The sequence below is a fragment of the Amblyraja radiata genome, chromosome 41 (genome assembly GCF_010909765.2).
Source record: "Amblyraja radiata isolate CabotCenter1 chromosome 41, sAmbRad1.1.pri, whole genome shotgun sequence".
Classification (NCBI taxonomy): Eukaryota; Metazoa; Chordata; class Chondrichthyes; order Rajiformes; family Rajidae; genus Amblyraja; species Amblyraja radiata.
In genome coordinates, this window is record NC_045996.1 from 10,289,403 (window position 1) to 10,316,470 (window position 27,068).

Below are 27,068 nucleotides of genomic sequence, written 5' to 3' on the forward strand. Positions count from 1 at the left end.
ACTACAAAAAATAGTAAACACTGCCCAGTCCATCATCGGCTCTGACCTCCCTACCATCGAGGGGATCTATCGCAGTCGCTGCCTCAAGAAGGCTGGCAGCATCATCAAGGACCCACACCATCCTGGCCACACACTCATCTCCCTGCTACCTTCAGGTAGAAGGTACAGGAGCCTGAAGACTGCACCATCCAGGTTCAGGAATAGCCATTTCCCCACAGCCATCAGGCTATTAAACTCAACTCAAACAAAAATCTGAACATTAATAGCCCTTTATCAGTTTATTTGCACTTTATCTGTTTTATTTATTCATGTGTGTATATATTTATATAACGGTATATGGACACACTGATCTGTTCTGTATTCGTGCCTATATTCTGTTGTGCTGAAGCAAAGCAAGAATTTCATTGTCCTATCTGGGACACATGACAATAAACTCTCTTGAATCCCAATCTGCAATGTACTCAATGTGTAGTCTTAATTTGATATTGTGGTTCACAGGTGGGTGCAGACATCGTGATATATATATATATTTTTAAATCAAACGAGTTTGTAAAAAGTGGATAGATTTTCCTTTAATAAAAACCGTACAGCGTGGCTACGAAAGGTGCAACAGGTCAAGCAGCAACAGAAGCAGATTAGCAACCTTCCAATTGTTCACCCTAGAATTCTCACTCCCTTCCCCGTTACACTAAGGCAGGTCGCACATTGCCCAACGAGACCTCAAACGTTAAAAGCGCAAATGACCTTCCTGGCAAAATAGGGTTTGGCAATTTCATGATGGAGATGATGCTATTTCTAGCAAGACCCCCAGTCTGTGTGCGCTGGACTGCTCCACTCAATAACCAAAAGTCTGTAGCCTCCTTGCGCTCTGGCATTTTAACTCATTCACATGTTTAAGCTATAATATTTTATTCTTAATTGTTTACTGTAAGTCGTGTTGTTACTTGCGGGCGGAGCACCAAGGCAAATTCCTTGTATATGTCCATACATGGCCGATAAACTGATTCATTCATTCATCCCAATGGCATGTATCCCTCCCATCCTGCAAGTTCCATACTTTGGCACACCTGCAAGTCCAGGCACCAGGAGGGATATTTCTATTAGCACAATACTTGGCTGGAGGAAGCATGGTCCTTCAATAATGACTTGGGCTCAACTGGCCAAACATGATCAACAACAAGGTGTCAGGCAATGGGAAGATGGAAGGTCATTGGATTATGGCACCAATCACAAATGATGGAATTGGAATCGCCTTCATTCCCAGGAAATTAGCGCAGGAAGTGATGAGTTCCACATCAATTCAAAGAATTCCGTTCACTCAAAATTCAATGAACAGAATTCGATTGCAAGGAGCAGTCCAATTCCGAATACAAGCGAGGTGGGGGGGGGGGGGGTGGAGAAAGAAAATGATCAACTTTGTGTTGGATAGATCCCTGCTCAACACAAACTACAAAAATTAATCTCGGGAACATTCTAACAGTATCCTCTTTGAAGGAAACTAAGGGCCTGTCGTTTGGCCGTCACTTGGGCATCATTTGCGTGTCACGCAGGTGGCGCGCGAAGATTTTGTGAATCCCAAATTCCTGGGGCGCCGCGTGCGAACCTGCCTACGCCACCACGTCTCACCACGCGCCATGACGCGCAAATGTTGCGTTGCGCCTTGTGCCGCGCAAATGATGTGGCGTAAATGACGCGCAAATAACGCCCAAGTGAGACAGGCTCTTTAGAGATCGACGCCCGTTACTCTCTCACTCAACACTTTCAGAAGATCCTGCTTTTGTGCAACAGGAAAAGGTGAAAAATAAATCATGGGATAAAATATTAATCATTTCCGCGTACTCATAAATAGATTTATGTTCCTGCATTAGAGATAAACCACGACACAGGTGAGAGCAACAATAATGTTGTGATAGTGACGATGGTTTTAAACCCCTTTACAATACTTTACCCCCCATTAAGTACAAAGCACAAGGCTGCAAATGTCAACTTGACTTCTCCAAAATTGTAACTATCTGGACTCAAATACTGTTCATTAAGATTCATTAATGGACCAGTTTTAAAATGATGCCTTGCTGCAGTTAAAGTAATAGCTCGAGTTTCAGCGTCGTTATAAAAGGGTGAATAACACAAGAATAACTCACACAGAGGGTTGTGAATCTGTGGAATGCTCTGCCTCAGGCGGCAGTGGAGGCCAATTCTCTGGATGCTTTCAAGAGAGTTATTATGCCCCTGTCCCACTTAGGAAACCTGAATGGAAACCTATGGAGACTTTGTGCCCCACCCAAGGTTTCCGTGCGGTTCCCGGAGGTTGCAGGTAGTGGAAGCAGGTAGGGAGACTGACAAAAACCTCCGGGAACCGCACGGAAACCTTTGGTTAGGGCGCAAAGTCTCCAGAGGTTTCCGTTCAGGTTTCCTAAGTGGGACAGGGGCATTAGAAAGAGCTCTTAAAGATAGCGGAGTCAAGGGATATGGGGAGAAGGCAGGAACGGGGTACTGATTGTGGATGATCAGCCATGATGACAGTGAATGGCGGTGCTGGCTCGAAGGGCTGAATGGCCTACTCCTGGACCTATTGTCTGTTATTTATGAATATTTAAGTATGGATCTCAAAATGCTAAGCTTTGAATGGGACTTTTGACATTTCAACAAAAATGCACAAACACTAATCTAGTCTCCCTTTCATCCACAATAGAATCTGCACTGCAATCTATATTAATGTTTAATGTCTCCTAGGGCGATACTCAATAGATGAGGTAGCATCTGCAAAGAGAGCGAGAAACAAAAGTTTAAGTTCAAGTTGAGGACCTTTCATAAGTTCGGAGGACATCCATCCAAAACATTAGCTCTTGTTTCTCTCTCCAAAGATGCTGCCTGACCAGCTGAGTATTTTGTTAGCATATCCGATTTACCATAAAAAAAAGTGTATCATTTGGTCACACAGAAAGTCCACTTTTTTCATTTTATCAATGCTCCTAGATCTTCCATGTTCAAACAAAGGGGGGTCAGAGAAACCAAAGGGAGGAAACTGGAAACAGGAGATGCAGGGAAGCCATGGGATGGGGCATCTGCACAGAGAATGCTGATCTGAATTCAACATTGCATTTAAAAGAAAAAGTGCTCTATTTTTCCCGTTTGCGGTATTGCTTCTGCAGAAGTTCAGACTTGCAAACACGTGGACCTCAGCTCTGGAAAGCTAGCAGATACAGAGTGGATTTTGGAACAGTCAAGTACACCTGCCTTCGGAGAATCAGTAACATCCCCAACAAGTGGGAATCTCAGTAACTATAAAAAGCCAACATGCAGAAAAAATATATATAGATATTTCAGCTCCCTCCCCCGCACACATCCCCACTCCTTCTCAGTCTGGCAAAGGACCTCTTCTCCACGTAGGTCAGGCAAGCAAGGCCAAGGTCCATTGCACTCTTCGAAGGACTGGCGTTGAGGACAACATTCACGAATACATGGTGAGCTGCAGCCACTGAAACAGAGAGCAGAATAAATTTAACACAGTTGTCACTACATGCTACCCTCTTCTTTTTGTATAACAGCTTCTCAGGATACAGTAATAATATCAGACAAGTAGTTTAGTAAACGGCCTGTCCCACTGCACAAGGTAATTCAAGAGTTCTCCTGAGTTTTCCCCTGATTCGAACTCGGAGAATGTCCGTAGCGGGTCCGTAGGAGTTCATGGATGTCCAGTAGCGGCTCGTACGAGTGACTGTAGGTACTCGGGAAATCCAGTAAACTCGTGACTTTTTTTTCAACACCGTGAAATATGGCCATGAATAAAAAAATACTCGTGATGAAAAAAAATTTTTACTTTTTACTCGTACGAGCATCATTTTCTGCCCCGAACGTCACCCATTCCTTCCGTCCCGAGATGCTGCCTGTTCCACTGTTACTCCAGCATTTGGTGTCTATCAGCATGATCAATGCTGAGTTTGCAATGTGTCCACCAGGGATAGGACAGAGACACACCAAGTGGCAGAATCGTCATTTGAGTTATGGTATCTAAAGGGTGCTGATTATTTTTGTTTTTTGTTTATTTAATTGTGTATTCTTACATTAACGGGCCTGTAAAGCTACAGCATGTAATAATTTATGTGTGTGTGGGTGCGCGCGCGTGTATGTGTGTGTGCGCGCATGTGTGCGCGTGTATGTGTGTGTGCGCGCGTGTATGTGTGTGTGCGCGTATGTGTGCGCCCGCGTGTATGTGTGCGCCCGCGTGTATGTGTGCGCGCGTGTGTATATATATATATATACATGTGTGCGTGTGTGTGCGCATGTGTGCACGTGTGTACACGGAACTTTTTTCTCGTTTATCATTGTTTACAGTGTACTCTGTTTATATACAGCTGCTCCTCAACCTACGATGCGGTTACGTTCCAATAAACCCATCGTAAATCAAAAATATCGCAAGCCGTAAACACATTTAATACAATGTGATCACTTGACCGGACGTGACGCGCAGCTCGCTGACGTTGCCCAGCGTTTGCGCCATCGTAAAGTCAAAATATCGTAAGTCGGGGAGCATCTGTATTCTGTTGTGCTGCTGCAAGAATTGCATCACTCTACCTAGGACATATGACAATAAAACACTCTTTGATGCTTGACTCTCCAATTAACCATTCTTGTCTCACGACAAGGCTTCAACCTTACCTCTACGATGTTGACTTTGATGCATCCATTGTTGTCCTTGTCCAAAGCTTTGAACGATCCTGCAAGTGAAATAGAAACTAAGTGTACATTCAAAGACTCAATACGCCAAGATGTCTCACACGGATGCATTGAATGACTTCTTCCTTGAAGAGGGGACCACTATCATATTTCACTATCACCCTTTGCCTTACTGGCCTTGTTCTCAATGTGAACCTACTTTAACTTCACTTGATTAACTTCACAATATAAATGCTTAGCTTACGCCCCTGTCCCACTTAGGAAACCTAAACGGAAACCTCTGGAGACTTTGGCCCCATCCAAGGTTTCTATGTGGTTCCCGGAGGTTGGAGGTGGTTGCCGGAGGTTGCAGGTAGGGAGATGGACAAAAACCTCCGGGAACCGCACGGAAACCTTGGGCGGGGCGCAAAGTCTCCAGAGGTTTCCGTTCCGGTTTCCTAAGTGGGACAGGGGCATTAAAAGAACCAAGGATTGGAGTCACGACATTTGGGGTGATGTGAACCGTTCCATGTCCTTGTCCTTCCCTGGTCCCCTCCATCATATTCCTGGTACAAGCTTGAAAGGGTTCAGAAAAGATTTACAAGGATGTTGCCAGGACTAGAGGGTGTGAACTATCGGGAGAGGTTGAGCAGGCTGGGCCTCTATCCCATGGAGCGCAGGAGGATGAGAGGAGATCTTATAGAGGTGTACAAAATCATGAGATGAATAGATCGGGTAGATGCACAGAGTCTTTTACCCAGAGTAGGGGAATCGAGGACACGGGACATAGGTTCAAGGTGAAGGGGAAAAGATTTAATAGGAATCTGAGAGGTGACATTTTCACACAGAGGGTGGTGGGTGTATGGAACAAGCTGCCAGAGGTGGTAGTTGAGGCTGGGACTATCCCATCGTTTAAGAAACAGTTGGACAGGTACATGGATAGGACAGGTTTGGAGGGTTATGGACCAAGTGCAGGCAGGTGGGACTACGGTAGCTGGGACATTGTTGGCCAGTGTGGGCAAGTTGGGCCGAAGGGCTTGTTTCCACACTGTATTAATCTATGACTCCAATGACTCTATTAATTATTACATCCATGCCACTAAAAGCTGTCCAGGGTTTGACCTCCCCAGAGGAGCATGGGTGAAGCTCAACAGACTTGGTACTGGAGTTGGGCGTTTCAACGCCAGCCTGTGGAGATGGGGGCTCCGCACCCTGAACCTCTTCCTCCAACACCCCCTCCTCCTTCTCCTCAAGAGCCTGTCCCACTGTACGAGGTAATTCAAGAGCTCTCCCAAGTTTAAAAAAAAAATCAAACCCGTGCTAATAATAATAATAATAAATTTTATTTATGGGCGCCTTTCAAGAGTCTCAAGGACACCTGCTAAGTACGTAGAATATACGTAGCAGGTACATCGGAGCTCGTGGATGTCTCGTAGCGGCTCCTAACGCTAATGGCAGGTACACGGGAAACGCGGTAACTTGTGAAAATTTTTCAGCACTGTGAAAAATGTCCACGAGAGCCCCGAGTACTTACGAGCGGCTATTAACGTAATTCTCCGAGTTTGAATCAGGGGAAACTCAGGAGAACTCTTGAATTACCTCGTACAGTGGGACAGCCCCTTCACCCTCTACCAGAGAACTCACTGCGTTCTCACTAAAGACATTGAAAAGAACGACACCGTCACTCATCACTTACTGAGCATGGCATCCAGCCGGACCAAGCAGGCAATGTAGTTATCAAAGTCCATGTCTCCAGACTCATTGGCATATCGGCGATACAGCAATCGGTACAGCTCTTCATTCAGGGGATATCCTGCAGGGAGAGGAATGGAGTTGGTTAACAAAGGGGTCAAACTTCATCGGGATGCATCCCAACCTGGTGTGGGATCTGCTCCATCCAAGACCACAAGAAATTGCAGAATTGTGGACATAGCCCAGACCATCACACAAACCAACTTCCCTTCCACTGACTCCACCTACACTTCAAGCTATTTTTGTCTATCCTCGGTATAAATGGGGCTCGTCAGCCTGGGAAGGCAGTCCATCTAGGAGAGGGAAAACTCGGATTTAAAACCTCCACTGCCTTGTGGCCGTATCCAGTCATGGAAAAGGCTCCAGGAGTAAACCTCAAGGAAATCCGGAGTCGGAGCCCCTAAGACAGTTTGTCGTTGTCTACAACCTCGCTCTGGCAGCTCCTGCGACGGCGCTGGTGCCAAACTGTAACGGCCCTGCTGTTCCTTTGGATCGATCAGCGACGGGGAGAGGGGGGACGTGCTGCATGGGCAACAGCCTGTCCTCCATATGACATCGATCGCCCAGGCTTGCATCCATCCGACCAGGATGCATCACCCATGGTCAGTCATGACCGAGAGGGGCCTACCGCTGCTAATAATATAATAATAATAATAATAATATATTTTATTGTCATTGTACATAAGTGCAACGAGATTTGGTATGCAGCTTCCATCCGATGTCGTAACTTAAATAACTAATAACATTTAGATTTAGATACCCCGAGAACATGGTTTGTAAAAAGAACATTAAAACAGTAATGTTTAAGAAGGAACTGCAGATGCTGGAAAATCGAAGGTAGACACAAAAGCTGGAGAAACTCAGCGGGTGCAGCAGCATCTATGGAGCGAAGGAAAAAGGGAACGTTTCGGGCTGAAACCCTTCTTCAGAAAGTCAAAACAGTTCAAACAGACTAAAGTGCAGATGTGTCTGTGCGACGTGACCATCCGAGGGAGACAGTCCAGGGGGGGGTGGGGGGCACTCAGCAGGGCCGGTTCAGAGCCGCTATAGCTCTGGAAATGAAGCTGTTCCTGAGTCTGGAGTCTGCGGGCGTAGAAGGCCTTGTAACGTCTGCCAGAGGGAAGTAGTTCGAACAGTCCATTACAAGGGTGTGAGGAGTCTTTATGGATGCTGATGGCCTTCCTGAGGCACCGTGTGTGGTGGATGCCCTCCAAGCCTCGTAGTGGTGTCCCAATAAGATATCCTACGGATAAGATCCTAAACCAGCATCTGCTGTTCCTTCCTACACTAGAAAACATGTCCTTGACTGCTGCTAACTACAAGGGAGTTGCAGAACCCTCAATGCATTCGACCATGTCTTACCTGCTGCTTCAAATGCCCCAGGTAGCTCTTGGCTGTTAATTGTGCCCGACTTGTCAGCATCATATCTTTTGTAGACACCCTGCAGTGAGAAAATCAGAGTTACACCAAGCACCACTAAAAGTCACCTGGGGGACAAATTTCATCAGAAAAAATGGGGTCACTTTGAAAACTATAAAGCAAAGAAATTGTCCTTTAAATCTCCGCCAAAGTGGGGGAATCTATGGGTTAACATTGTCTCAGAAAACAATCTCAATACAACATGAGAGCAAGGAGTCAGGGAACCAGTTTCCCCATTGAACACACCAAGCTTCACGTATGGAGTAATTGCCAATTAGATACTCAACATGCAACATACCTGCCATAGTTTAATCTTGTTCCAAAGGTACTTGAATTCTTCAAAGCCCAGTCTCCCAGTGCTGTCAGACTAATCAGATCAGTTAAGGCAGCATAGCTAATTTGGACATTCTCTATACAGTTTTCTAAACAAAGTATAATGCCCCCGTCCCACTTAGGAAACCCGAACGGAAACCTCTGGAGATTTTGTGCCCCGCCCAAGGTTTTTGTCAGTCTCCCTACCTGCTTCCACTACCTGCAACCACCGGCAACCTCCAGGAACCGCACGGAAACCTTGGGTGGGGCACAAAGTCTCCAGAGGTTTCCGTTCAGGTTTCCTAAGTGGGACAGGGGCATAACTTCAGTGGTGGAGATATTGGTCTGGGAGTGGGCACAGTTTCATTCTTCAGGGAAACTTTGAATGCATCCTCGGAATTGTTGAGATGAACTCTCCTCGGTGAGACCACACCTGGAGTGTTTTGTGCAGTTTTGGTCTCCAAATTTGAGGAAGGACATTGAGGGAGTGCAGCGTAGGTTCACAAGGTTAATTCCCAGGATGGCGGGACTGTCATATGTCGATAGAATGGAGCGACTGGGCTTGTATACACTGGAATCTAGAAGGATGAGAGGATATTTAATTGAAACAGCCCGAATCGAGGGATTTAAATCAACCCGGAGCAGGCCTTACATCGCCCAGTGCGGCCTAAAACGGCCACGGGACTTACCATCGCCCACCGGGGGCTCTAACATCAAAAGCCTTGATCAGCTCGATGCAGCAGTTTGACTGCGGGAGAAGAAGAATAAAGAACAGAGAAGAGATAAGACTTTTGCCTTCTGTCACAATGAGGAGGTGTTTGGAGATTCACTGTGATGGATGTTTGTGTGGAATTGTGTTAAATGTGTGTGTTGGTTTTTTGCTGTTATGATGGCAGGAACGACATTTTGTTTGAACCACATATGTTTGAATGACAATAAATGGCATTCTATTCTATTCTATTCTATTCATGGTAGCAGGAGCTCGCTGAAGCGAGAAACAGGCAAGGCCTGATAATTAAGCCAAAAATGGCAATTGTGCCTTCAGTGAAAGGATACATCCATGACAGCCACCATGCTGCGACAGGACTCCAAACTGAAGCCATCAGTCTTGAGGTCGGGATCTGCAGCAGAGAACAAACTGGTGAACATACAAGTCAAATTCAGACAAGTCTTTACTGCCAGGAATTGGCAGGCAACTCAAGGCACTGGAAAGGAAACATTAAGGGCCTGTCCCACTTGGCGATCTTTACCGCGACTGCCGGCATCGTTTTTTTTTTTTTAATATTTTATTTTATTAGAAGTAAGTACAGTCATATGGCACCAAAGTGCCTAATATATATTTTCATAATCCATTTTATGTACAACTTCTTTTTTTTTTTTTGTTACATTGAAAAAATATTAGAATAAGAAAAAGAAGTTAGATAGTAAAGGATAGAAAGATGTGAAATATATAGTGTGTGAAAAAAGAAAACGAGTAAATGAAGAAAGTTGCGACATTTTTTTTGTCGCGCTGGATTTTGAAATGTTCAAAATCTTTTGGCAACTCTGATATGACACTGGCAGTCGCCCCCCCCCCCCCCCCCCCCCCCCCAAAAAAAGTTTTTTTAAACGCCAAGTGGGACAGGCCCTAGTGTATTTCCACATTGTCCTCAAATCTCACTGCCAGTCACACAGCAATGAAGTCGAAGCCACTCATGTTCACCTCTATACCAATCCCACTTTCTAGTGCAATTGAATGGCTCCAATGACCATTGTAGATGAAACACCCTCTGCCACTTTAAACCACCAAGGGCTGCTCCACAATGATCAAAGAACAACCAGGTGCCCATTTTGAGGCAAATCATCAATAAAACAACAAACTTAAATGAAAAGGCTCTGGACACCATCACCATTATGCCATGTCCAGTCCAAAAGGAATTATTATTTTTTTTGTAATCTCTTTATTTGCCACAGAAGGCTGTGGAGGCAAAGTCAGTGGATATATTTAAGGCAGAGATAGATAGATTCTCGATTAGCATGGGTGTCAGATGTTCTGGGGAGAAGGCAGGAGAATGGGGTTAAAAGGGAGTGTAGGAAATGCTGTAGGAAATACTGTTTTAAATCGAATCATACACATCAGCCATGTGTAGGAAATGCTGGTTTAAATCGAAGGTGGACACAAAATGCTGGTGTAACTGACTGAAGAAGGGTCTCGAACAGAAACGTCACCCATTCCTTCTCTCCAGAGATGCTGCCTGTCCCGTTGAGTTACTCCAGCTTTTTGTGTCTACGATAGATCAGCCATGATTGAATAGTGGAGTAGACTTGATGGGCCAAATGGTCTAATTCTACTAACACTTATGATCGATCCACCTGCTCCAGAGATTCTGCTTGACACACTGAGTTACTCTAGCAACGTGTCTTTATTTTGTAAGCCAGCATCTGAAGTTTGTCGTTTGTAAAATAATTTTAAATTTTGAATAATGAATCCTGAATTTTGTAGTACTCTGCATATCGCCAACTTGGACAATTTAACATTTTTATCAAGCCAATTAACAAGCCAATTAACCTACAAACCTGCACGTCTTTGGAGTGTGGGAGGAAACCGAAGATCTCGGAGAAAACCCACGCAGGTCACGGGGAGAACGTACAAAGTCCATACAGACAGCACCCGTAGTCAGGATCGAACCCGGATCTCTGGCGCTGCATTTTGGTGTAAGGCAGCAACTCTACCATTGTGCCACCGTGACTGCCATTTTTAGACCAATGTTAGAATGTTATTCTGTGGCCCAATGAAGTGTAAAGTGGCAAATGAAGTCAGTACATTTAACTTTCACAAAATAAGTGCTCAACGCAAATTAATTCTATTGTAAACAAATCCAACATTTCTTTGATAAAGAAAGTAGACCCTTTAGTTAGTTCAGTCTCAAGCCATGCCGTGGTTAAGGTTGGCTATTGCTCAGCTGAGCGACGGCAAGGATATCAGTAAACATCAGATTTACTTCACTTAGAAATGAATATGCACCCAATTCACCGTGGGAATAAATCAAAGACTAATGTGTGTATCTTTCCTCATCTAATAAAGCTCCACTGGGAAATGAAGCAAAGATCACAAACTCAAATAGCATTTAATCCATGTTCTCGGGGTATCTAAATCTAAATTTTATTCGTTATTTAAGTTATGACATCGGATGGAAGCTGCATACCAAATCTCGTTGCACTTATGTGCAATGACAAGATATTATTATTATTATTATTATTATAGTATATGGCAACTTTATCATATTCCCAATACCCTCATAGCTCCCTAGTATATTTATATTAACCCTTTGACTAGAAACACTTGACTGAAAGATATAGCACAGAAACAGGCCCTTCGGCCCAATGAGTCCATGCCGACCCCACTAGTTCTATGTTATCTCACTTTCCCATCACTCCCTACACACTAGAGACATTTATAGACACCAATTAACCAACGTCTTTGAGGAGCGAGAGGAAACCAGAGCAATCTCACACGGTCACAGGGAGTACCTGCAAACTTCACACAGACAGCACCCAAGGTCAGGATCGTACACGAGCCTCTGGAGCTGTGAGGCAGCAGCTTTACCAACTAAAGCCACTTTGGTGCACTTTTTTCTTTGCAATGGTACAAATGAAGTGAGGACGTGTTTATCCACGAATCATTTATTTAGCTAAGGTTTCCCACGGTTAATTTTCTAACAAACCTTCACATAAAATGTGACCTGTGGCTGAACCCTGCAGCTAATTAAGAAAAACAAAATCCAATCCAACTGGTGTAAGTAGAGGAACTTACATTGAATAGAAAACCAACTGGGAATTCGCAAAAAAGTATCCAAAAAAACCTTCCTGTCAGACCTACACCCTTTCATAACTGTGATGTTAGCAAGCAATGGTCAGATTCTTGTGTTTGAAATGGTGCCACGCTTAACTCTTAAAAATACAAAACTTCATATAGAAATCAGAGCTATATAGATTCAAGGGCACAAAATATTTAAAAAACCCTACTTACGTCTGCATATAATTTGGTTGAGCAAGTTCATCAGTTCTGTGGGACTAACCTCCATGTCCTGCAAAATAAAGGTCCTTTAGACTACAATACTTGGCATTAATCACTACATGGTTTAGGACCAAAGTATATCACTAACATGCTTCCACTATATAAGCCTTCTATACCGCTAAGATCTTCTGAAACCAATCTGTTAGTGATTCCCAGAGTAAATACAAAACATGGGAAAGCAGGATTTAGTTACTATGCAACAAATAGCTGGAATAAACTTCCTGAAGATTTAAGACTTGCCTCAACTTTGACCACTTTTAAAACAAGACTGAAAACTTTTATGTTTACTTTAGCTTTCAGCTAAATCTTAACTACATTGCACTTTTAACTTTTGCACTTTTTATAATGCATTTTTAATTTTGCTTTTCTTTTCTTTTAATTCTTCTATTTTATTTCATTTTATTATTTCATTTTATTGTATGACATGTTTTTATGTGAAGCACTTTGAGTCTGCCTCGTGTATGAAATGTGCTATGTAAATAAAGTTGCCTTGCCTTGCCTTAATTCAAAGTGACTATTCAGGCACCAACTGCAGGAAGAACACAAGGAAACCCACAACCACTTTCAAAAATATCTTCATCTCCTAATCTGAGGAAGGACATTCTTGCCATAGAGGGAGTACAGAGAAGGTTCACCAGACTGATTCCTGGGATGTCAGGACTTTCATATGAAGAAAGACTGGATAGACGCGGCTTGTACTCACTAGAATTTAGAAGATTGAGGGGGGGGGGGGGGATCTTATAGAAACTTACAAAATTCTTAAGGGGTTGGACAGGCTAGATGCAGGAAGATTGTTCCCGATGTTGGGGAAGTCCAGAACAAGGGGTCACAGTTTAAGGATAAAGGGGAAATCTTTTAGGACTGAGATGAGAAAAACATTTTTTTACACAGAGAGTGGTGAATCTCTGGAATTCTCTGCTACAGAAGGTAGTCGAGGCCAGTTCATTGGCTATATTTAAGAGGGAGTTAATGTGGCCCTTGTGGCTAAAGGGATCAGGGGGTATGGAGAGAAGGCAGGTACAGGATACCGAGTTGGATGATCAGCCATGATCATATTGAATGGCGGTGCAGGCTCGAAGGGCCGAATGGCCTACTCCTGCACCTATTTTTTATGTTTCAATGTTTCTATGTTTCCACTGTTATCAAACCTTGAACAGACCTCTTGTAAGCCAAGGATGAATTCCTGATAGTCCAATCTACCTTATTTCAGTTCCTGAACTTTTTTTTTTTTTTTTAATATACCTAATATAACTGATAAATATACTAGAAGCAATAATACAATCAATTATTTGTTGCATTGATGCGCTTGTAAAGCTGCAGCAAGAATTTATGGTTCTTGCCCCGAAACCCATTCCTTTTCTCCAGACATGCTGCCTGTCCCTCTGAGTCACTTCAGCATTTTGTGTCTATCTTCGGTTTAAACCAGCATCTGCAGTTCATTCCCAAACAAGAATTGCATTGTTCTGTTTCCAGTGCATCTGACCATTTTAAAAAACATTCTTGATTATTTACAGCAGCCAATTAGCCCGTTGAATCCTCGCGTCTATGGAATGTGTGTGGAAACCGGAGCACCCAGAGGAAACCCACGTGGTCACAGTGAGAGCATGCAAACTCCACAAAGACAGGACCAGAGATCAGGATTGAAGCCAAGTTGTTGGAGCTTCAAGGTGGCAGCTCTACCAACAGCACCACTGTGCCTCCCACAATAGTTTCTGTCTGTTGTTTCCCAAAAGAGGGAGGGGGGGGGAGGGAAGGAATGACCCAAGGCAGGCTTCTCCCGCTCACTGCCTCCAGCAGTTGCTTATTAAAGGTTGGGTCGAAAGCTAATTAAGGGTAGGTCTGGTGACTCACACACACAGCGTGCAAAAATCTCACCAGCAACATCTACATCAGTGATTCCCAACCTGGGGCCATATGGCAAATTTCAGGGGGGGCCACAGAAAAATTTTGGGATCTAGGGGGCCACAGGTTCAATGAAGGGGGCCACAGAGCTACCCTGTTGCCTCTTAAATTTCAGTTCTAATAAATGTAGATCTATGTAGTTGAAATATTTTTGATGTTTGTGGAATAGAATAAAAGAGAATATATGCAATTAATAGACTGATATTTTTATGGAAGGTATTATAATATTGAAGTACTTTTTTTCTGCTAATAATGTCATGGGGGGGGCACAGAAAAATTAAAAGATCCCATGAGCTAAAAAAGGTTGGGAACTATTGATCTACATCAAGTTCCCTAATGTTACAGGATATGATCATTCACTTTCCCTTCATTACCCCCGCCCCCATACACTGAGCAATAGGAGCAGTAATCAGCCACATAACTCCCTAGAAAATGCACCAGCATTCAACATGACAAAGGCTGATCTGCCCCAGGTTTCATCTCTTCCTCTGTCCCAGATCCATGGGCACTTACATAAAAACAGAGAAAATAGGTGCAGGAGTGGGCCATTCAGCTCTTCGAGCCATTCAATATGATCGTGGCTGATCATCCAGAATTAGTGCCCCGTTCCTGCTTTCTCTCTCCCCACATCCCTTGATTCCGTTAGCCCTAAGAGCAGTATCCGACTTAATATGGGTCAAGCCTGCAGACCTTGCAGGGGGGTCGAAGAGTTTCGAACGAGGGAGTGGTCAGTTGCGTGCACATTTCAAACTTACATCTCCAGCCAGCCGTTTGAAGATTTGCCGGAACTTTCTTTCCTCGTCGTTCTCAGAGGACTCAATCTGTGAAACATGGCGGGGCTGTTCGGCCTAGGAAGCAAGAGTCAAAAAGTCAGCAGAAGTCCTAGAAGCCCAACAGACAGCCCTACTACAAAATGTGGTCATAATCTTGTGTTAATGAGCTCGAGATAAGGAAATCATTTTGGCCACAATCAACGCCCACAACTTTCCCCAACCCTTAAAAGTTGATAACGTTAGTTCAAGGAGCCAGCCTGCTCCAGGATATTGGTTGCATTGAAAATTCTGACTGCACATATTCTTGCAAGCTATTACATTAATGGGCCTGTCCCACTTACACAACTTTTTCGGCGACTGCCGGCACCCGTCATAGGTCGTTACAGGTCAGCGGAAATTTTCAACATGTTGAAAATGCAGTGGTGACCAGAAGAAAGGTACGACTCTTTGGGCGATTACTCACGACCATACAGGCTTCACCCCGCGACATGTCGCCAGGGTGTCGCCTATACGGCCGTGAGTCGTCTCCTCAGTCGCCCAAAGAGTCATAGCGTCCTTCTGGTCGCCGCTGGATTTTCAACATGTCGCGTAAGTGGGACAGGCCCTTAACTGTCACATGCGACGAGACAGTGAGATCCTTCGTTTTGCAGACCCAAGGTATGCAAAGAGTCGCTACATAAAGGGCACAGACAAGGTTACAAAGTAACCCATACCAAGTCCTCCTTATTCGACCCCCCCTCCCCATCACCGGGTCCTCCTTGGTTCCCCTTCCCCCCCCCCCACAAAAAGAGGTCCCCCTCTTCCCCTCCCCACAGTAGTTTCCCCATACCAGTTCCTCCTTTGATCTTCCCCCCTTCCCCCCCCCCCCCACCCCCCAAGATAATGACCCCAATAAACAACCGATTGCACTAACCACAGCCCATCACATGCCACTGCAGGGAAGACCACACTTGCCCCTTTCCATTCCTCCAGCTCTTCCCTTCCTAACATCCAAGGATTCACAGTTGTAAACACCCCGTCACCATAGGTGGTAACAAAGTGTTTCAGTAATGTGGGATGGAACTGCATCTGCTGGTTTATACCGGGTCAGTTACTGACCTACTGATTTACTCCAGCATTTTGTGTCTATGAAGTATTCCAAATTTGATTAATCCATGAATCCTCCCCACCTAGTGAGCCCAAATCTTCAATAAACAAAAATATGTAATCTTTATCCTCCAGTAACTATCTAGGAATGATTGTTCAAGGCCAAACGATCAGAATGCAAGCCAATGGTTTCAGGCAACGTTACTACTTCCCCAGAGCACAAGGGTCATCGAAACATAGAAAATAGGTGCAGGAGGAGGCCATTCAGCCCAGCACCACCATTCATTGTGATCATGGCTGATCGTCCCCAATCAATAACCTGTGTCTGCCTTCTCCCCATATCCCTTGATTCCACTAGCCCCTAGAGCTCTATCTAACTCTCTCTTAAATCCATCCAGTGACTTGGCCTCCACTGCCCTCTGTGGCAGGGAATTCCACAAATTCACAACTCTCTGGGTGAAAAAGTTTTTTCTCACCTCAGTCTTAAATGACCTCCCCTTTATTCTAAGACTGTGGCCCCTGGTTCTGGACTCGCCCAACATTGGGAACATTTTTCCTGCATCTAGCTTGTCCGGTCCTTTTATGATTTTATATGTTCAGGGTTGATCACTCCCCCCCCCCCCCCCCCCGCTGTCCCAGACTATCGAAAATCGGTCGACAGTTATAACATGATGCATAGCGCAAGTGTGAACACTCTAAACTTAAACCAAGTATTAATCCCGACTGGCTTTAAAGACAAAGGCAGGTTGGATGTACTCACCGGTCCGCTGGACATTTGGCTATAAGACGGCAAAGGAGAAAGGGAAAGAGAGAGAGAAAAAATGTTAAAACTTCCACACATCTTAGATTTTCGATATGCATGTTAACAGTGCACCATGTCAGGGATAGCTCCATGCATACAGCGGGGTGGGAGATTGCAACCTTCACATGGTCCACCCTGTTTCGACAAATGCAATCAACCCGGCGTGCACAATCAAATAAAACAAGTTGTCCGGCAACTTTAGGCTGTTCATGCCATACACAAGAAGAATATCCACACAGCACATACGCTGCCTGCAAGATTCCTTCCCTCATGCATAAACCAACATCCCTTTTCCCAGATCAGTGGAATTAATAATAATAATAATGGATGGGATTTATATAGCGCCTTTCTAATACTCAAGGCGCTTTACATCGCATTATTCATTCACTCCTCAGTCACACTCGGGGGTGGTAAGCTACTTATGTAGCCACAGCTGCCCTGGGGCAGACTGACGGAAGCGTGGCTGCCATTCTGCGCCTACGGCCCCTCCGACCACCACCAATCACTCACACACATTCACACACAGGCAAAGGCGGGTGAAGTGTCTTGCCCAAGGACACAACGACAGTATGCACTCCAAGCGGGATTCGAACCGGCTACCTTCCGGTTGCCAGCCGAACACTTAGCCCATTGTGCCATCTGTCGTCCCAATTAAATACCAGAGGGTCCAGGAACAGCTTCTTCCCTGCAGCTGTTACATTACTCAACACTGTACCTCGATGATTGCCAATCACCCCCTCCCCCGGACACTCCTTCCACCAGGGAAAAAAAATTTGCACTACTCTGACTATGCACGTAAATATATTTATTTATTGCTCATATTCTATGTCGCTCTTCTAGGGAGATGCTAACTGCAATTCGTTGTCTCTGTACTGTACACTGCACAATGACAATAAAGTTTGAATCTGAATCGATTTAAGTTGAGGGGGGGGGTGGATTTATTAGTAATTCAAGGGGCAACTTTTTTTTTCCCTTTCATTTCTTACACAAAGGGTGGGAGGTACATGGAACGAGCTGCCAGAGGAGGTAGTAGAGCCAGTGCAATTTCAACATTTAAAAAGCATTTGGACAGGTACATGGATAGGTTTAGAGGGATACGGGCCACAGGCAGGCAGGTGCGAGTGTAGACAGATTAGTGTAGTGTTGGTTGGTGTGGGCAGATTGGGCTGAAGGACCCGTTTCCACGCTGTATAACTCTATAATTATTAAGCATCAGAAAGTGAACAAGTTCCACACACAATCAAACGCCTCAGTGTGTCCAACCCATAAACCTCCAACACCCAGCCAGACCGGACCCCACCCATTCGGCCCCAGTATAGATATCCATCACCCTCCCGATCGCATAGATGCCCGAGACAGCGCCAAGTCTAAGCCCACACGCTCGATCCTTTGTCGAGATGCCACACTGGCACACCACAACTGCTCACCACTCTGAGGCTACAGACAAGGTTTTAATCTGTGCGCCCAACTCGAGAAAGGACAATACCAAACTAAGAAGATAACTACGTCTAGAGTGAAGACACATTTGGCAGCACAGTATTAGTTGTAAATCAATAGCCACAAAATTCTCTCAGTCATAGAGTGATACAGTGTGGAAACAGGCCCCTCAGCCCAACTTGCCCACACAGTCCCATCAACACTAGTCCCACCTGCCCGCGTTTGGTCCATACACCTCCAAACTTGTCGTATCCATGTAACTCCCATGGAAATGCTGATTAGAGGTTAGCGGTCAGTCTTTTGTCATATTAGCCACACAATCCACCATGTATTGTGATCCACTGAGTGTGAAACAGTGACCCCTTTAAAGTCAAAATGGGAAGTGTCATCAAAGCCAATTCAATCAGTGTTGTTAGTTGACGGTTCCAGATAGGAGGCTTCATGCAAGTTTTTGGCTGCGGTTCAAATCAAATACCTGATATTTTCTAAAGAGAAAGATCTGGATGCTGAAAGGAATTGACTTATGAGGAGATATTATCTGCAATCGGGTATTTTGATTGGGCTTTTTTTAAAAGACAAAAGCTAAATTTGTAAAATCAATATAAACTGCATTGGTGGCTAACATAGAAACATAGAAAATAGGTGCAGGAGTAGGCCATTCTGCCCTTCGAGCCTGCAGACCGCCATTCAATACGATCATGGCTGATCATCCAACTCAGTATCCTGTACCTGCCTTCTCTCCATACCCCCTGATCCCTTTCGCCACAAGGGCCACATCTAACTCCCTCTTAAATATAGCCAATGAACTGTGGCCTCAACTACCTTCTGTGGCAGAGAATTCCACAGATTCACCACTCTCTGTGTGAAAAATGATTTATACTACATATTCTGCTCAATTCAGGCTGTATTTACTTGCTGGCAGTGTTCATTTGCAAAAATAGTCAAGTGAAAATATTAATTTTAACTCCTTCCCCCCCCCCCCCCCCCAAATTTTAATAGATTAATCGATACACATCTTTCTCCACGTTTAAGAAAGAACTGCAGATGCTGGAAAAATCGATGGTAGACAAAAATGCTGGAGAAACGTCCCGAAACATCACCTATTCCTTCGCTCCATAGATGCTGCCTCACCCGCTGAGTTTCTCCAGCATTTTTGTCTACCCACATCTTTCTCTAGTTTGGTTGTTAGAGAATGTATTGAATTGATTGATGTAACGTATAAACACGAGTCACATTTACTCTTTAAATACACTACGAAGTGTTTAAGAGGTAGTTACACAGGGCCCTGCCTCTCGGTGTCCAGAGGTGGCAGGAGAAGACTAGGCTGTGGTCATTCCCAACAGAACCTTCACGGTTAGACACAAAATGCTGGAGTAACTCAGCGGGTCAGGCAGCATCTCTGGAGAAAAGGAATGGGTGACGTATTGGGTCATGACTCAAAATGACCCCATTCCTTTTCTCCAGAGATGCTGTCTGATCCGCTGAGTTACTCCAGCTTTTTGCATCAATCTTCGGTTTAAACCAGCGTCTGCAGTTCCTTCCTGCACCCTCCCCCATCCCAGTTCTCCAACTGAGCTCCAATGGCATTTGATTACCGACATCTCCCTGCACTGGAAGGCCAACTCGTCCAGGTGTATGGATATGCAGGGAATGGAGGGATATGGATCAGATGCAGCTAGATGAGAGATGATCTTGGCATCAGGTTTGGCATAACTCAAGACATGAGACAGAAGCATCGTATTCAGCAGAGACATTGTGGACCGAAGTGCCGGTTCTTGTGCTGTACTGTTCCATGTCTTGTGCAGGCCAATGTGCACCATTCACCAAGCTGATAGTCTCTGGCAACAGTTGCCATTTGACTTGGTAGGCGACTGAGGGAGGAGCCATTTTAGCAGGGAGCTCTCAAGTTAAACCCCATCAAATACCACTGCATGTCTGAAGACCTTCTTGATAAGCAAAGGCCAAGAGAAGGTGGAGAGGAAGTTCGGCCACATTACACCCATTGCAGGGGTGATATCTGATGTGCATCATAAATGTATTGGCCCACCATTTAATAGGCAGGTGAAGCTCGAACCACATTTAAGGCTTCTAGTGCTATCCCAGCAGATGGGCCGAATGCAGAATGGAAGCAACTGCTGCATGTTGGAGGCAACATCAGGCTGCATCCATAGAGGCAAGGAAATTGACTGATAACCCCCGAGAACAGGAGGGGGGGGGGGGGGGGGGGGGAACCGAGAACCAATGTGGGGACCTGGAGTGTCCAGAACAATGGGGGGGACTCGGTGGGGGGGGGAAACACCCAGAATGAAGGGGTGGGGGGGAACCTGGCAGGGGGCGAGCGCCGAGGAACAATCAGGGGGACCCTGCAGGGGGAATGCCCAGAACAATGGGGGAGGGGGGGGGGGACTGGCAAAGGGGGGGGGGGGGGGGGGGAGGGGGGGGAGGGGGGGGGGGAGACCACCCAGAATGAAGGGGGGGGAACATTCAGAATGAAGAGGGGGGGGGAACATTCAGAATGAAGAGGGGGGGGAACACTCAGAATGAAGGGGGGGGGGGAACACTCAGAATGAAGAGGGGGGAGAACACTCAGAATGAAGAGGGGGGGGAACACTCAGAATGAATGGGAGGGTCCCGGCAGGGGGGGGCACCTGCTGCCACATGCAGCGGCAGGCAGAAGATAGGACTGTTCAGTGAACTTTTATAATTTTTTTGGCACGAGAAATGTGGCGCCTCTTGTCTACTGCCCAGGTGAGGTCCGCTGTATGATTTCACCAGGTTGTATGCAAAACATCTCACTGTACCTAGGTACCTGTGACAATTAAGTATGATCGAGTCATTTTATTAAATATCATTGAATCAACTTATGCAGAACAGGATAAAGCTCTCGACGTTATAAAGCTGGATGAGAAATTTCACAAAGGCAGCAGTAAACTCCATGTGACAAAGCTGCCAAGACTTGTTCTTCATCAGGTGCCCAAGGGAAGGGCTAACGTCCCAAACGCAATTAGAGTATTAAAGTTACTCCTACTGGGATTCCACAGGAACCATCATTGAGTGGTTTAATTAGCAGTGTGCACACACCTTTACAATTCGGAGAAACAGGAGTTTCAGGATTCCTTGAGCAATAGGTGTCAAAGGTGATACTTGCGACCAAGAAAACCTCCCTTGTGTTTCAGCTCCACCCTCAATCCAAAAAACATCGCCTATTCCTTCTCTCCATAGATACTGCCTCGCCCACCGAGTTTCTCCAGCATTTTTTGTCTACCTTCGATTTTTCCAGCATCTGCAGTTCTTTTTTAAACAAATAACTACCATTCATCTGTTGAAGTCACAGATTATTGGAGGAACTCAACGGGTCGGGTAGCATTTGGTTAAGAAGGAATTGCAGATGCTGGAAAATCGAAGGTAGACAAAAAGTGCTGGAGAAACTCAGTGGGCGAGGGAGCATCTATGGAGCGAAGGAAATAGGCAACATTTCGGGCCGAAACCCTTCTTCCGACTGATGGGGGGGGATAGCATCTCAGGAGAACATGAATAGATGGCGTTTTGGATCTAGACCCTTCTTCGAACTGAAGGGTCCCAACCCGAATCGTCATTGTGTGCAGTTTTGGTCCCCTAATTTGAGGAAGGACATTCTTGCTATTGAGGGAGTGCAGCGTAGGTTTACAAGGATAATTCCCGGGATGGCAGGACTGTCATTTGCTGAGAGATTGGAGCAGCTGGGCTTGTACACTCTGGAGATTAGAAGGATGAGAGGGTAATGGAGCGGCTGGGCTTGTACACTCTGGAGTTTAGAAGGATGAGAGGGTATCTCATTGAAACATATAAGATTGTTAAGGGCTTGGACACACTAGAGACAGGAAACATGTTCCCGATGTTGGGGAAGTCCAGAACCGGGGCCACACAGTTTATGAATAAGGAGTAAGCCATTTAGAGCGGAGATGAGGAAACACTTTTTCTCACAGAGAGTGGCGAGTCTGTGGAATTCTCTGCCTCTCTGCAGGTTCTCTGGATGCTTTCAAGAGAGAGCTAGATAGGGCTCTTAAAAATAGCAGGGTCACGGGATATGGGGAGAAGGCAGGAATGGGGTACTGATTGGGGCTGATCAGCCAAGACCACATTGAAGGGCAGTGCTGGCTCGAAGGGCCGAATGGCCTCCTCCTGCACCTATTGTCTATTGTCACCTATCCACATTCTCCTGAGATGCTGCCTGACCCACTCCATACCTCTTTTGTACACCAGCACCGGCAATTCCTTGCTTCTACCATTATCAGGCGGCTTCCTGAGGTAACCACCACTGGCATATCCCATTATCACAAGTGTATTTCCAGTGAAAGCAGGGATCTGGTAGAGTGGGTGACAAAGAACCCATAACTGAGCTTCTCCCTCAACACCAACCTCCGCTTCCCACTGCACCCAAGGACAGATCACCTCACGGACCAGAGGCGTGCTGGGCTGAAGTGATCAGTGCCATTCAGGCGAGACCAAGGGCAAAAAGGAGGGATAAAAGCTATGGGAGAGCAGTACATGGAGGGAGGGAAGGAACAAAATGGCTGTGGGCTGGGAGAACTCAGTGCCTACTGGGTGGGGGGGGGGGGGGGGGGGGTCATAGGAAAGGGTGGGGGGTGTTAACACTTAAAATTGCAGAATTCAATGTTCATACTGTTAGGCTGTAAACTACCCAAGGAGCATATGCGTTGCTGTTCAACCAGTTTGCATAGGGCCTCACTTTTGCAATGGACAAGGACAAGGGACAGAAAGTTCAGTAATGGAACAGGAAGAACTGAGAAAATAGTTAGCAACCAGGATATCCTGCAGGCATTTGGCAGACAGGGCGCCTTTACTAGATTATGTAGGGAAGACAGGCGGCACGGTGGCACAGTGGTAGAGTTGCTGCCTTACAGCGAATGCAGCAACAGAGACCCAGGTTCGATCCCGACTGCGGGTGCTGCCTGTACGGAGTTTGCACGTTCTCCCCGTGACCTGCGTGGATTTTCTCCGAAATCTTCGGTTTCCTCCCGCACTCCAAAGACGCACAGGTTTGTAGGTTAATTGTTTATGAAGGAACTGCAGATGCTGGAAATTCGAAGGTAGACAAAAGTGCTGGAGAAACTCAGCGCATCCAATCTGAAGAAGGGTTTCGGCCCAAAACGTTGCCTATATCCTTCACTCCATAGATGCTGCTGCACCCGCTGAGTTTCTCCAGCACATTTGTCTATGTAGCTTAATTGGCTTGGTAAATGTAAAAATTGTCCCTAGGGTGTGTAGGATAATGGTGATGTGCGGGGATCGCTGGTCGACGGGCTGAAAGGGCCTGTTTTCCGCGCTATCTCTAAACTAAACTAAAAAGTACTGCGGATGCTGGCTCAGAGGGCGGTGGAGGCCGGTTCTCTGGATACTTTCAAGAGAGAGCTGAATAGGGCTCTTAAAGATAGCGGAGTCAGAAGATATGGGGAGCAGGCAGGAACGTGGTACTGATTGGGGATGATCAGCCATGATCACATTGAATGGCGGTGCTGGCTCGAAGGGCCAAATGGCCTACTCCTGCACCTATTGTCTATTGTCTATAAATCAAAGCTAGACACAAAATGCTGGAGTAACTCAGTGGGACAAAGCAGAGAAGGAATGGGTGACGTTTCTGGTCAGGTCCCTTCTTCAGACTGATCTTTTTAACAAAGGGCTTGAAAATACTAGATTAGTAATGCCTTTACTATGAGGGGGTGGGAACTGTAGATCAGTGCATGCTCCTTTAACATAGTGACCTCACCACTACTAACCACTCCCCATTATCTCTAGCTCCAGTGACAGACCACGGACAGCTAGGGCACAGTGTGTGTATTATAACAATGTTTGTAATAAACTAGTAGTGAAGACATCGCGTGATTAAAAAGTCTTTACTGGAACCAGGAAATGGATTTTGCTACAACTGCACAGCAGGCTAGTGGCACCACACCTACCTGCCTAGTTAGGTGTATCCACCCACTTAGTTTGCATCTGATTCCTTAAGATTGGCTTAGGAAGGTGGCACAATGGGCTAAGTGTTCGGCTGGCAACCAGAAGGTAGCCGGTTCGAATCCCGCTTGGAGTGCATACTGTCGTTGTGTCCTTGGGCAAGACACTTCACCCACCTTTGCCTGTGTGTGAATGTGTGTGAGTGATTGGTGGTGGTCGGAGGGGCCGTAGGCGCAGATTGGCAGCCACGCTTCCGTCAGTCTGCCCCAGGGCAGCTGTGGCTACAGAAGTAGCTTACCACCACCGAGTGTGACTGAGGAGTGAATGAATAATGCGATGTAAAGTGCCTTGAGTATTAGAAAGGCGCTATATAAATCCCATCCATTATTATTATTATTATTATAAACATTTACTAGATACACACAAAAGGATAGGTGACAACCCTTCTTCAGACCATTTGGCTGATTAGAAGGGTCCCAACCCAAAACGTCACCTACTCATTTTCTCCAGAGATGCTGCCTGGCCCACTGAGTTACTCCAGCATTTTGTGTCTATCTTTAGTATCTGCAGCACCTGAAGAAGGGTCTCGACCTGAAAAGTCACCCATTCCTTCTCCCCAGAGATGCTGCCTGTCCCACTGAGTTACTTCAGCTTTTTGTGTCTATCTTTGGTTTAAACCAGCATCTGCAGTTCCTTCCTACACATTTCATCTGCAGTCCCTTGTTATTGCATAAAGGTTAATTAAGTGGTGAACATTTCATAGAAACATAGAAACATAGAAAATAGGTGCAGGAGTAGGCCATTCGGCCCTTCGAGCCTGCACCACCATTCAATATGATCATGGCTGATCATCCAACTCAGTATCCTGTACCTGCCTTCTCTCCATACCCCCTGATCCCTTTTGCCACAAGGGCCACTTCTAACTCCCTCTTAAATATAGCCAATGAAATGGCCTCAACTACCTTCTGTGGCAGAGAATTCCACAGATTCACCACTCTCTGTGTGAATTTTTTTTTCTCATCTCGGTCCTAAAAGACTTCCCCCTTATCCTTAAACTGTAACCCCTTGTTCTGGACTTCCCCAACATCGGGAACAATCTTCCTGCATCTAGCCTGTCCAACCCCTTAAGAATTTTGTAAGTATCTATAAGATCCCCCCTCAATCTTCTAGATTCTAGCGAGTACAAGCCGAGTCTATCCAGTCTTTCTTCATATGAAACTCCTGCCATCCCAGGAATCAGTCTGGTGAACCTGCTCTGTACTCCCTCTATGGCAAGAATGTCATTTCATTAAAGGTTCACTTCTTCTTGGGTGAAGGAATCGTCTCAGGAGGAAATTTCGAGTTGAAATGTAGCTCTGAAAACCTCACTGTAATTCAATATTCCGAGCTGGCCGGAAGGTGTAGATAAATATTGATTCATATTACCAATAGAATCGTAGCATGGTGTACTTTGCAAAGGACAAATTAAATACAATTTGACATGAATGTCTGGGAGTGGCTGGCGTCAGTATAGATACTGTACAAACAGGGTGGGTCCAAAATGCTCGTAGTAAATGGTGGAATGAAATAGGCTAACTATAAAAATACCGCGGCTGACTTTAAAGCTCATTTTTCACGAGAGAACCCCCTCTCACCCCAAATCCCCCCCCAACCCCCAACTCCCGGTCCATTCGATGCTAACCCTTGGAAACTTGGTTCGGAAACCAGTGACGGGTCGAGGGTGGACTATGCACATCGAACAAACCGGTTTGACAACGGCTTTGCGCTACTCTGCCAGAGCCAGTGAACCACGCCCGCTCCCCAATCAAAAGTTCCAGAATGAAATGTGGATCCAGTAAATTGTAACAACCCGCAGGCGACACTGCATACTAACGCGCATACCTCCGAAGTCATTAAAAAGTAAACTTTCTGATTTTAAAATCTAAATTTTGCAATATCGTTGTATTTTTTAAATTAAAAGGGCGGATGAGACAATTAACATTCTTACAGACCCAAAGTGCTGACCAGTGAGATTAGGCTGGGTGTTTTGTTTAAGGAGGAACTGCAGATGCTGGAAAATCGAAGAAAGCTGGAGAAACTCAGCGGGTACAGCAGCATCTATGGAGCGTAGGAAATAGGCAACGTTTAAACGTTGCCTATTTCCTTCGCTCCGTAGATGCTGCTGCACCCGCTGAGTTTCTCCAGATTAGGCTGGGTCGGGATATTTTGAGCTAGCATAGCCACAATGGGCCGAATGGCCGAGCTGTCTCCTACCCTCTCTCTCCGCTCTAATACACACCCCGTTCAGAAGAATGCAGTGAGTTTAAAAAATATATATAAACAGTACTTAAATCAAAATCTAACATGGGGTTGGGGGGGATAAGACAAAAAAAAAACTCACCCAATCACGCCTGCCAGGCCTTGCAAGAGTTGTCCGGCTATGCCGCTGCCGCCACCGCCCAGAAGCTTGCCGATTTGGAACATGATGAAGTTGGGGGAATGAAGCGACTGGGAACTAACTGCAGCTGCGAGAGAGACAGAGAGAGACGAGGTTAATTTCAGTGGAACCCCAGGCAGGCCGATCCGCGTCAATTTCAGCCCCAAGCTACAAGATACAATGTTTCCGCCGCTTGATACAACGTTCCCACTACTAGATACAATGTATCTACCGCTGTATACAACGTTTCCACTGCCAGATACAATGTCTCTCCTGGTGGATACAATGTGTCTCAGCGTCCCGCAACAACCTCGACCACTGCCAACCAACACTGATTGAAATAATGTACATATAATCGTCAAAAAAAACACAGCAGCCAAACATTCTCACCAACTATAGACCCAGCTTGTTGCAAATGGCGCAGTTCACCGACCGGAATTGTGCCTAAAAGCTGTCAGTCCCCGGTTCCCTGTCCCCACCCATTGACGATCCACGCACAAAACC

General features: G+C 45.6%; 1 protein-coding gene across 1 annotated transcript; it reads right to left on the reverse strand.

The window, feature by feature from the left end:
• Window positions 1-2,890: 2,890 nt before the first annotated feature.
• On the reverse strand, window positions 2,891-27,068 carry capns1 (calpain small subunit 1). Its single transcript, XM_033014451.1, has 11 exons — window positions 26,955-27,068; window positions 26,529-26,652; window positions 16,718-16,736; window positions 14,854-14,946; window positions 12,149-12,206; window positions 9,196-9,260; window positions 8,126-8,194; window positions 7,771-7,849; window positions 6,353-6,469; window positions 4,660-4,718; window positions 2,891-3,478 (listed from the first exon to the last, which is right to left on the reverse strand). The coding sequence occupies exons 2-11, from the start codon at window positions 26,609-26,611 to the stop codon at window positions 3,452-3,454; spliced, it is 669 nt and encodes a 222-aa protein (XP_032870342.1). The 5' UTR covers window positions 26,612-26,652; window positions 26,955-27,068; the 3' UTR covers window positions 2,891-3,451.

Excerpts from the sequence above, each read along its gene's own strand:
- capns1 (XM_033014451.1), bottom strand. The coding sequence starts at position 26,611 with ATGTTCCAAATCGGCAAGCTTCTGGGCGGTGGCGGCAGCGGCATAGCC. Across the intron at positions 8,195-9,195 it reads GCATGGTGGCTGTCATGGAT|TCTGACAGCACTGGGAGACT; the intron begins GTATCCTTTCAC and ends TGATCTGATTAG. Across the intron at positions 7,850-8,125 it reads ACAAGATTAAACTATGGCAG|GGTGTCTACAAAAGATATGA; the intron begins GTATGTTGCATG and ends TTCTCACTGCAG.